Source organism: Theobroma umbraticum, unplaced genomic scaffold (genome assembly GCF_002168275.2).
Source record: "Theobroma umbraticum cultivar Fairchild unplaced genomic scaffold, ASM216827v3 scaffold_56.0, whole genome shotgun sequence".
NCBI lineage: Eukaryota > Viridiplantae > Streptophyta > Magnoliopsida > Malvales > Malvaceae > Theobroma > Theobroma umbraticum.
In genome coordinates, this window is record NW_018397256.1 from 11,820,610 (window position 1) to 11,832,069 (window position 11,460).

At 34.8% G+C, this 11,460-nt stretch overlaps 2 protein-coding genes and 1 pseudogene across 5 annotated transcripts; all 3 read right to left on the reverse strand.

Moving 5' to 3' along the window:
* Positions 1-1,303: 1,303 nt before the first annotated feature.
* On the reverse strand, positions 1,304-2,920 carry LOC110410837 (mitochondrial import inner membrane translocase subunit TIM17-2 pseudogene; annotated as a pseudogene). 3 transcript variants are annotated; one of them, XR_016350866.1, is made up of 2 exons: positions 2,761-2,920; positions 1,304-2,225 (listed from the first exon to the last, which is right to left on the reverse strand). The product of XR_016350866.1 is annotated as a mitochondrial import inner membrane translocase subunit TIM17-2 pseudogene, transcript variant X1 (transcript). The 3 variants fall into 3 exon arrangements; XR_016350868.1 differs by having other exon boundaries at positions 1,304-2,189; positions 2,761-2,915; XR_016350867.1 differs by having other exon boundaries at positions 1,304-2,238; positions 2,761-2,911.
* A 559-nt stretch (positions 2,921-3,479) lies between these two features.
* On the reverse strand, positions 3,480-6,540 carry LOC110411036 (auxin-responsive protein IAA6-like). Its single transcript, XM_021421030.2, has 5 exons — positions 5,352-6,540; positions 4,689-4,951; positions 4,425-4,575; positions 4,032-4,096; positions 3,480-3,942 (listed from the first exon to the last, which is right to left on the reverse strand). The coding sequence occupies exons 1-5, from the start codon at positions 5,876-5,878 to the stop codon at positions 3,890-3,892; spliced, it is 1,059 nt and encodes a 352-aa protein (XP_021276705.1). The 5' UTR covers positions 5,879-6,540; the 3' UTR covers positions 3,480-3,889.
* Positions 6,541-8,463: 1,923 nt separating this feature from the next.
* Positions 8,464-10,319, reverse strand: LOC110411346 (histidine-containing phosphotransfer protein 4-like). Its single transcript, XM_021421466.1, has 6 exons — positions 10,138-10,319; positions 9,298-9,428; positions 9,113-9,181; positions 8,937-9,008; positions 8,730-8,802; positions 8,464-8,616 (listed from the first exon to the last, which is right to left on the reverse strand). The coding sequence occupies exons 1-6, from the start codon at positions 10,195-10,197 to the stop codon at positions 8,581-8,583; spliced, it is 441 nt and encodes a 146-aa protein (XP_021277141.1). The 5' UTR covers positions 10,198-10,319; the 3' UTR covers positions 8,464-8,580.
* Between the last annotated feature and the right edge of the window lie 1,141 nt (positions 10,320-11,460).

Sequence of the window (11,460 nt, forward strand, 5' to 3'; positions counted from 1 at the left end):
ACAAAACAAGATACTATTGAATAGTAAAGAGTCAAAGACTACCTAAACTCCTATTTATACTCATTTTACTCATTGAGAAAAGCAGGTGGCTCGCACATGCTAACAGTATGTTGCTGTTAATGTCTCAATATATGGGCATTCAACCGTTGCACCTTTAAATCTTTTTCTGATTATCCCCTCTATTTAACATGACTAATCTTAAAGAATGTTCGTACTTTATTTAAACCAAGACATATTTCTTATTAGATTTTTATATTTTCCATTATATAATATAAAATGATTCGTTAATAATACAGTCGTGTGATTTTAATCTTTGCCACACCTTGTGGTTTAGGGAATATTAGATAAAGATTATTGAACATCATCTACCTCATTGCACTTTTGCATATGGAATGTGCAAATCGTTGAGGGGTTTTGCTTTTATTTTATTCTCATTTTTCACCAACTCCTTGCTGTACACTATGGACATATTGAATTTATGTGCTCTTTTATGTAATGTTTGAGAGTCTAAAAGCGTATGTAAGCAACGCTTTTATTAGCTAAGATTAAGGTTATTTTGGAAATTTTCTTTTTTACTATTTACAAGGTTTTTCTTCTACTTTCACTTTTCTGCAAGCAAGAGACAAGTGACAATTTTTTTGTGCAAAAAGAAAAGCATTAACATATTTTATTTTCTTGTACAATTAAGCAAAATCAAGAAACAGAAAGAAAATCGAATCCTATTTATACCAAGCAAAAAATCGTTAATCAATAAGTACAAAAGCAGAATGAGCGACACCCCATAGCCAAGCGGATAACCCAAAATTTTTTCCGGGGAGAAAGTGGGCCCAGTGTGGCCCAATATCCCTAGAAGTTTGGGCGTAGGCGTGGCCTGCACTTACAGTGTTACTCCTTTACATATATGTAATGTATATTTATAACCTGAATTCTGCATATACTCATTAACAAATAAAAAGGGTGATTGACATAAATCCTGTTCTCAAAACATTCCAAAAACCCTTCAAAAACCCACCATTGTCCATGGCTCCATGCCATTCTAGGACTTCATTAAGCATTCACAATGAGAAGCTTTATTCTGAAATGCTAGTAACAAGAAAATCATGTCACTAGAAGAAAGCCATAGAGCACTGAGCAAATTACTATATTAAATGCAATAATGTAGCCTAATGTTTAAACAGTAGTTTGCAAGAAGTAAAATTCAACCATGAAAAGTTAAGAGATCCAAAAACATTGGGTATTATTTGACTGAAGTGAATCAGCGGTATAGACATGTAGATGTATGGTTTGAATGGGGAAAGAAGAATAGAAAAGCAATAACAACCATTGATTCAATTATAATGATAAATTCAACTCTCAACAAGTTCAAACACTTCAAAGCACTAAAATAAAAGCGGGATTTTAGTGGCAGAAGTTAAGCTCTGTTGACAACAGTGAGAAAATGGCTAGTCACCACTTTATTTGTATTCAAATGATGGCACAGGAGGAGCATCAAAGCTCTCCAAAACCTCTGTCTTAGTTCCACTACTTGTTGCCGACTCCTGCTTCTTTCCGCCTCCAAAAAGTCCTCCAAACCATGAAGAGGAAGAGTTAGATGAGGAAGCTGATGATGATGACGGTGATGATGTTGATGACGGTGAGCCCTGCCTCAAACTGTCAACTGATACAGGCGCTTGGTTTGGCAATTGCCCCATTGGAAATCCAGGCATGCCAGCTGCATTTGGTGCTGGCTCTTCAATCATAATAGGCATCTGCGGTTGACTGAGAAATTTATTCAACATGATCCCAGCTCCTTCAATCAAGGCAAGCAAAACCCCACCAAACATTGCCGATCTGGAAGCAGCACCAAGTCCTTGACGCATTGAAAGAAACCCTCCAGTGGCAGCACCAGCTATAATCGAGTTCCATGGATCTTCTTTTTGCCGGACGTACACCATTGTGCAATCAAAGGTGGAAAAAAGACCACCCCAAACAGCAAAACTACCACCGATACGAGGGGCATTCATACGCACAGCTTGAGTTCCTCCAATCAACCGAGCACCACTAGGGGAGTTAATTGTGCCTTTCAAGAAGTGGAAGGTTGCACCTCCAACGGCACCCATACCAAAAGCACCACCAATATCATCAAGAATTCGATCTGGGCATGGCTCTCGAGACGTTTCTGGGGTCCCCATGGTTCAGAAAGATGGCACCTTTATATTCAAAAACTACCCAAGTTTCAAAATTCCCTACAAAATTCAACTGTCAAAATAATTGCTCAAAATTTGACAAACAACAAGGATTTATTTCAAGACAAATTAGACATAGGTCTAATTAAGACGAAGATTTCAGCAAACTTGCTAATCTAATTTGGCTGCACCAACCTACCGTTATTTACCAAATTCAATGACCTATAAAACCAAACAAAATCAATAGAGGAAGACATAAAAACTAATAAATGAAAAACTTTCAAGGACACAGATTTACATAGTATATGTTTTTGGGACACTCTTCTTTTCTTTTCTAAGCTCACCAGCTAATTTCAAGTTACATAAAAAAAACTTGACTTTTTTTTTTTTTTAAAAAAAAGATCATAACAAGCGATCCAAGCCAAAACCCATGAAACAAATATACGAACAGAGCAAAACACTAGAAAACATATCACCTTCAGATGGTGAACGATCGGTCTTTACATAACCAATAATATATTTGGGGAAAAACGGAAAAGAAAAAAGAAAAAGAAGAACTTTGTTGTTTCTGATGAATGAAAGTATGAATTTTTACCTCGGTGCCGATCTGCAAGAAACCTTGAGGCCCTGACTGGAGGGGGAGGGATTTTGTCATAAAAATTTTAATTATTTATTAAACAGCAAACGGGAAAATAAAATATCAGTAAACCCTAGAACCTTGGAATGGGAATTTTTCGTTTTGGAATTGGGTTCTCCTCTCTCTGTTTGTTTTATAAATGGGCCACCTGGCATCACGTAGTAGAGCTGAAGCCCATTGGTTTTGGCCTTTTCTGGTCGCTCCTCTTTAGAGGATACTTTTACTCCTCTCTTAATGTTTTTTTTTTAAATTTTGTAAGGAAAAATTATATATATATATATATAAACACAATTTTAGTATAATATTTTAAAGAATTTATGAAAATTTCTAAAAATTATAAATAAATTTATATTTTTTATTATATTTAATTAAATTTTTATATTTTTATTTTAAATCAAATATATCTATATAATTAATAATTAATTAATAATAATTAATTATTATTTTATGCCGCGTGATATTGACATGACATGTAATGTTATATTGAATAATGGTATGACATATTAATTGAAGTTCATAATATTTTACAAAAAGCACTTGATGGCTATTTTATTACTATTTATTTTGTTATTGAATTTTATGGGTTTGATCAAATTTAACTTTTTATTTTCATTCATTCAGTGGTTAGTGCTCTGATTTTTTGGTAAGTTCTTAGGGTTGGACTTAGGCATGTTGAAATTAATTCTTTTTCAATCATCAGGAAACAGTGATAGTCTTTTCATTTCAGAAAAGAAAAAAAAAACATTATACTTATCAGTAGACCTAAATCTAAGTCAATTACAAGCACTTGAAGAGATCAGGTCCCATCAAGTTTCCATTTCCAAATACCTAGTTGACTTCTAAAAGGACAAAAAAAGAACATAAAATTGAAAATAAAAGTAGTACATCTCAGGCAGTCCATCATATATTTACAAACCTATTTACGAACATCAAAGCTCAGAACTGAGAAGAACCATAGAAATGATGTCAACTTTTATGAAAGGATTGCAAATGACAGATTTTGAAGTTTTGAACCCAAATTTGAAGTTGGTGCCACCATAACTTCTCCACTTGAAGATAAAGAAAATTCCCCACTTAAAAGTCATCTTCAAATTTGCATAGCAGGATCAAGTGGTGTCTTTTCTTGATCATTGCTACCAACTGAAAAGCAGCCAAATTCCTTAAAACTTTTAAGCTATCTTAGAAAGTCGGCTAACAGAAATAGACAATTTTCAGTTTTAGTAACTTACTTCGTAGAGTTGAAAGTTCAGAACTCTTCAATACATGCAGCCTCTTTGCAGTAGAAACAAACATGCTGCCAAGTAGATGAACTCCAGGATCAAAATGATTGGGAATATAAAAAGATCAATTGTCATAAAAGGATATCAAGAATTCATTGTTTGATTCAATGAGTATAGCAAGTTTATGTAAAGGCAGTAGCTTCAAGAATCATGATAGAATATCATAGTCATTACACTTACTGAATTACAGATTGTATGCCACCAAGTTTTCATCCTGAATGAACAAATGTTTTTGTACTGAATTTTGCAGTTGAATCATAGTTGAAGGTTTCATTTGTAAGAATCTAACTTGTGTAAGCTGATCTGATAAAACTAAAGACTAATAAATAGAAAAATGCTTACTGCCATGGGACATCCCCAACAAGCATCCTGTCTCCTTCATCATCTTCATAAATTAGAGTGTATTCCCCACTTCCAGCTAATGAGCCTGCATCTGCTTTTGCTAATTCCTCGATGTTGTTTTCATTTTGAGTGGCAGATGAATCTTTTTGAGCTGGATGTAATTGTAAAATACCAGTCAATGTAAGCTAACATAGAGGAAGACGTTACAAAAATGTTTTAAGCAATATCTGTGGAACATTTACTATGATCAGGTTTGAAGGCAACCTGCAAGCAGACCACTGAAGAGCTCATCTATAGCAAGTGAGAGTTCCTCGTAGCTGTTATAGGCACTGAGATTCACTTTCCTTCCGATAGGAATACCTTCCATGTTGATCTTCACGAACAACTGATTTTTGGAATTTTCGGGTTTTCCTCCAATGTCCTTTTCATTCGGTGATGCAGAAGCTGGCTTGGACGAGCTGCTGCTTGCAAGATTTTTCCTGAATGACCGAATTGGAGGCCACCCAACAACTGGGGAATATGCTATTCTGCTCATTTTGAGACAGTAAGAGGGGCAGATAAGAAAAATGATCTAGCTTTCAGTGGCATCAGCCAGGGACTAACCAATACAACTTTATAAAAGACCTTTTTCACAGCATTTATTACTACTCAATACAAACCACAGAAACACCTTTCTCACCCCACACATGCTTGAATCAAACCATGCTCATCTCCTAGGACAAAGAGTTGGTGCTATTTTTCCTAAAGTTACTGACATTTTAATAAACTTTCATTTCCACTAAGAGAATACAGTTTTCTTTCATCCTCAATTAAAGATCAGAATAATATTTTTCGCTAGCTTTTTGTTAAGAACCAACATGTTAAATGACCTTTAGTAAATTCTTTTTCCTAATACAAGCAAAGTATCAAAAGTTAAAGCATAACAACCTTTTGTTGGAGGTATTGTTTGTGGCGGTATCTGCATCAGCAGTAGCAAGACTAGAACATGCCTTCCTATCTGGAAACTGCACCTCTGCCACCCTAGAGCTACATGGCTGTGAGAAGTCCTCAGCCATGCCAGCAAGCTTCTTGGAGATTGGTAAGTTTTGGAAAAATGAAGCCTTTGAATGTTGTGACTCCTTCTGGGAGTCTCTCTGAAAGGCAGAATATGGTATAGAGCCAGATGACCATGGAGATGGAGTACAATTTACCGCATCGCCTGTTTTTGCAAAACACGAAAGCTTTTGGCATTGGTTTTCACTACCATCTCTCCACCGGTCTTTCTCTACTATGCTTGTTTCAGCTGTGTGTTGGAAAGTTCTCTTTGTTCCATGAGTTGCACAGTTGTTGCAGCCAAGGAATTCTCCTGGAGGACCAAGCCTCAACTCCAACTTTCTGTCCTCTGATACTTTATGGTTTACAAGCCATTCCTTGTTCATAGGATTTAGGTTCAGCAATCGAGGATATTCCTCCATCTTAGCCGCTATAATAAGGGGAAATGAAAGAGATCCTAGCTGGTTGGAAAAAGAAACTATACTTTAATTCTTAGAAAATAAGTTTAGTTGAGTGGAGGCTAAGGGCAGAGAAAACTACTGAATCCTTTCTGGTAACAGAACTTCAATCAGGAAACTAAATGAGTCATGTAGCTAAGAGAACTGCAGGCTAGGATCAGAAAAAACAGAAGCTCACGGGATATTTTTAGCTATGCCTGCTTATGTCTACCTAAAGGCCTAAACAATCTACAAACCAACAGTCTACAGAATATATCTACTTCCAGCCTATCAATGAGTTCTGCTGCTTTCTAAGGAAAAGGACAACCAGACATCCAGCAACCACGCCAATCTGAGAACAAAACTTGGTGATATGTGGCAAGCTCGTGGGAAATATATAGCTAGGCGGCTCTTTGACTGCTTTCAGTAATTCTCTTCTAGTTTCCTCTTGAGACTGAGTATAGTATAGACAGACAGAAGGAAACTGCAGAGAGGTTTTTTTTTTCTTTCAACCACACTAGAAATGGAAAATAAAGCATTGAGGCAGGCAACAGCTTGGAAATAATGGAATTTGTAGTCATATACTTTGATGCATAACCTAGACAAGACAACATTGTTGTGTTCTCCTTTTGTCAAGAAGCAATGCTTGCCTAGACTCATATGATGCTTATCCTAAGCTTAGGCACATGGGCATGGCACATGATAAAGACAGCATTGTTGTTCATTTTCTCTGATAATGAAAACCTGAGGCCTACATTTTACATTTTGATTAAATACATACGAAATTAATCAAAATGCCCACTAACATTTTCCCATCTGCTGTAGAATTAAGCTGATTGCTGACACACAATATTTCTTTCCACCTATAAGTTTTTCTCTCTTTTTTTCTATATATATATATATATATATATATATACACTTCTCTTTCCTGGGTGTAAAAGACGCAAAAGCCCTGCCTCCTGCTCATACCATGTAGTATGATTTATGAATCTTGGACAGGTGTTTGTCTAGCCAGCTACTCCATAATTATTGGCAATAGCAACTGAGCAAGAGAAAAGTGTGATAATCAAATGCTTTCCAGGGCATAGGATTCATCCAAAGAAGGAAGAAAAAACCATGTGCTGTATCCATATCTGTAGTCAACCTTTCACTACAATTAGTCCACTAGTTCGTAAACCCAGTCAACTCCTCCCATATGTCCAGAACATTGTTGAACTGAGAACTACAATCCTGATTAGGTCCTGACTTAAAACAGAACTCAAAAGTAATAATTACACTTTACAAATGGCTTCTTAGCAGTCATTATTAAATTGTTGACTCTAAAAAACACTCTTTGAGGCATGCCTTTCTGCAATCCGCGTTTCTTGGATGGGTGGAGAAGCCTACCTTTGCTTGATGGGTTCAGCATTTCGGACAATCAAGTTACTTTCAGGCTTGTATATATTTTTCCGTCTTTTTTCACAGAGTAGGCAATGGAAATGTTCAATGAATATTGGGGGAAAAGAAGAAAACGAAACTAAAGTCTTGGTCATCATTGTTAGCAGAACAACTAACCCTTTTGCGCTCACCATCTGTAATGGTGGAGCCCTAACATCCCACTTATTTAGATATGATCCATCACTGCCTGCCTTGATAATTCCCAGCTTCACTTTAGAGGAGCCTTTTTGGACCTTTTTCGCTTTATTCCTTCCTTTTTCTAATTCTCTTTACTTCTTGATCGGTATAATCATTACAAGTTTGCCTGCTAACCAGCCAGCCAAAATCTCTCTCTCTTTCCAGTTCTCCCTCTCGTCCTTGTTTCATTAACTACTATATCAGTATGCTTCATTTTTGCACCTGTAAAATCGATTGTACTATGATTTTTAGGAAGAAAATTCTTCGCTGTTAATATATTTACATAAAAACCTGAAGTAAAAGAGATGTGATGATGATTTTAAAGAAAATTATGTAATTTGTTTACTGGTAAATGATGGCTGGGTCTTCTTACCGCCCTGGGTATTCACCTAACAGGATACAAGACAACTACTGTGTGCGGGGTTCTTTTTTGGTACAAAACTTTTCTAAACATTGATTGGATATAATTACTCTAATTCTGTTTTAGTCCTTTTCCCTCTCTCTCTAGACACTCTGCATATTTGGGCCCAGAAATACAGTAATACGAGAATCACGTGAGTGGGTTCAAATGGGAAATCTGGGGCTGTCTTTCCAACAACCAAAGCCCAAGACTTTTCAAAATTCAAATCTGGAAAGTATGGATAGAAGTTGAATAGTTGAATTTGACAAACCACCACCACCCCATAGTCCCATACCTGAACCCTTCATTTCCTTTCAACTTCAAAGTGCGGGGATGACCATGACCTCTCTCCCGGGAGACCTTAAGTTTGGAGCTTGAGATCTGGCCACTAATAAGACCGTCAACTTTCCATTTAGTTTTGCGATGCACTCAAATGTATATACCCACACCAAACCAAAGGAAATATTTGTTCGGGCACAGGGAAACAACATGATCAAAAAGCCGTGGGAAATATAAAGTGGCATATTATTGATGATACTTAGATATTCAAGTCATAGTTACTTATGCATCATCTACAAAGTATCCTTGTTTCCATGGTAATGAACTAATTTTAGTGAAGGCTATATCAGTTTATATATCTCCATTTATATCAGCACCTGACAGGCCAGGCACCTTATGCTGTGTGAGCAACATCAGCCTGTCTCACCATCTGCATAAAAACCAGACAAAGAAATCAGTGGAAACGTTAGTACTGGCTTAATTAGAAGCTAAAACCATGCCGGTGTCAGCACAAATAAGTGAAATAGGTAAAAATGGGGAGACCTGGAAATAAACTTCGAGCTTCCTCCTCAAGATTGCATACTCTTGCTTGACTTGTTGAAAAGTCCTAATGCATCTACAAAAGCAAGGTATTGAATTCACTTCAGAAAGGGCTTGCCTATTTAATTCCGGCTACCGGGAGCAGTTCTTGAGTTAAGCATCTCTATGTATGGAATTGAAGAAAGGAAAAGGAAGTAGACAAGAAAATACCCTTCAGCATTTTCTGCACGGCAGTATTCTCTGAACACTTTGCATTCATCGGTCACCTTTTTAGCTCCAATGCTTCAACCATTAGCAAGTAACTTAGAAAACCAATTATATTTCTACTAATATGTATAACTTCAATTTAACTTTTTGTCTTTTAATTTGGGTATTTAAGAGTCCACCTGGAGCTGCTACCCTTGAATTGATGCATGTAATCATCCAGTTTACTAAAGTCAATAGGGCTACTGTTCCTGCATGGATTAATACAATTCTATAGTAATTAGAGGAAACTTTAATTTGCAATGTATCCCTGTAATCTCAAATTCTCAACTAATATTGATGATTATCACGAGAATGTTGGCCTTACAGTGCCTGTTCGATGTTCTGAATCAATCTTGCTGAATCAGTGTAAAATAGTGTAACAATTTCTTGTACAAAATTAGGGTTGGCATCGTCTTGTAACTCCTCCAGCTGGATGAATTGCTCGTCAAGGTATCCCTAGAACAACGCTTCAATATGCACATTTTACTTGATTTGTTGATAAATTAAGGATAAGAAAAGAAAAGTAGAAAAATTTACTTGAAAATGATACATGGATTGTGTTGGATGAGTCAAATGAAGGGGTTCAATTAGTGAAGAACAAAATGTTTTATCTCTTATTTATAAGTGGAATATTAGCTTCTCTATTTAAAAATTATAAAAAAAACGGAAAAAGAGAAAAGAAGAATCAGTTAAAGCATGATCCTCTTTTTCCTTTGGCCCTTGGCTGGAGGCACTTAAGGAGATGTGAAGTAGATTGAGGTTTCGAAACGACGCCGCACCCTTCTTGCTTTTGTCGTTGAGTTATTTTCTTTTTACCTTTTTGTCCAACATAGGATTATATATTCTGGAAAATGCTTGATGTGGGCGTCATGTGAAGTCCAATAGTATATTGGCTTACTGAAGATAGAAATAAAGGAAAAAAGACTAAAAAACAAAGATACGTGTTTTTAGGTAAATTTCAATACGTGTTTTTTTTTCAATTAAAATTTTATGTTAATTAAAAAAATCATAAAATTTTAGATTAAAAAAAAAACCTAAAAATCTATCATCCTTTTCAATGTTGACTTATTAAAGGCTAAAACGAAGAAAAGCAACGACGTTTTGGTAATAAATAAAAACGAAAATGGAATTGAGAACGTACGAATATTTAAAATCGAGAGACGACCTGATCAAATAGGGACTTTCTCATGCAGGTAACCTGGTGTTGCAAGTGATTCCTGTCCATCCCTGCCTGGATAGAAATATTAGTAAAACCTGATGTCGACGAAGATAGCTCTACATGAAAAAAGATTTGAATCTGATGCTTTGTGGAGCTGCGCTCAAGGGCATGCCTTCTTATTTATAGTACATGGCTATTCCCTAAGGTAAGAGAAAGAGAGTCATTGGCCAAAAACATACGAAAAAAACAAAAATGGGAATCAAGGCCAAAAAAGCAAGAGGCTTACGTGTGAACCAATTGTCGTATTTATATATCCATTTAGATTTTGACGTTTTGGCTAAAGTAAAAATTTGATGAAATAAGGATTCCACACAAATATAGGAAGTTACTAAGGTGCCAAGTAGTTTTGATGAATTCTTTCTTATAATAATTGAATAAAAGATTTGACGTTTTTCATTTTTATCACAAACAAAAGTTTTATGAATGAACAAAAAAAGAGAACGAAGTTTAACCTAATTTATAGTTTTCGTATAACATAAGTTGCATGAGACTTCACAAACTGTTATGATATGATATTTTTAAAAAATTAAATTATTTTAAAAACTTTAAATAAATTTTTATTTTTTATTATTTGAATTAAATTTTTATATTTTATTTTAAATTAAATAAATTTTTATAATTAATAATTAATTAAATATTATTAATCAAAATATTATTTATTTTTTTATATCATGTGGTGTTAACATAAATGATAAAAATAATACATATTATCATATTATATCAATATATAATTTATTATAATACATTAATATAATATTTAATTTAAAATAAAAATATAAAAATTTAATTAAAAATAACAAAAAATTTTAAATTTTCAATTCAAAATTTTTTTTAAATATTATATCATTTTTTACTGAAAAAATTCTAATTATCATAGGCGCTTAAGCTCGACATACTGTAGAAACAGGTAGAATAATATAAGTAAATGGATATTTTCACTCTCTAAACAAATCCGTTTTCAATTTCAACAATATCATTACCGACATTTGATTTTTACGTAAAATTATTTTTTGGTCTCATCAATTATATGCATATATAACTTTTAAAGAATCGTCAGAACTTGTTAAACTTTTTTTCGAAGGTTTAAGCTTCGAAGAGACTTAAGAAAGAAGAGAGCTTACGGTTTGTTTATATATAAACATGCATTAGATATATATTCTTCCCTTCGCCCAAGCATGTGACCACTTGCAAAATACGGAGTATATACTATTTATGAAATGGACTACCATAAAGCTGGAGATCACCTTTTGGGTTTTGGGACGTGGCTAA

Excerpts from the sequence above, each read along its gene's own strand:
- LOC110411036 (XM_021421030.2), bottom strand. The coding sequence starts at position 5,878 with ATGGAGGAATATCCTCGATTGCTGAACCTAAATCCTATGAACAAGGAA. Across the intron at positions 4,097-4,424 it reads GTTGGGGATGTCCCATGGCA|CATGTTTGTTTCTACTGCAA; the intron begins GTAAGCATTTTT and ends TCTACTTGGCAG. Across the intron at positions 3,943-4,031 it reads TGAACTTTCAACTCTACGAA|TTGGTAGCAATGATCAAGAA; the intron begins GTAAGTTACTAA and ends GCTGCTTTTCAG.
- LOC110411346 (XM_021421466.1), bottom strand. The coding sequence starts at position 10,197 with ATGGACAGGAATCACTTGCAACACCAGGTTACCTGCATGAGAAAGTCC. Across the intron at positions 9,429-10,137 it reads GAAAGTCCCTATTTGATCAG|GGATACCTTGACGAGCAATT; the intron begins GTCGTCTCTCGA and ends GCGTTGTTCTAG. Across the intron at positions 8,803-8,936 it reads CGTGCAGAAAATGCTGAAGG|ATGCATTAGGACTTTTCAAC; the intron begins GTATTTTCTTGT and ends TTGCTTTTGTAG.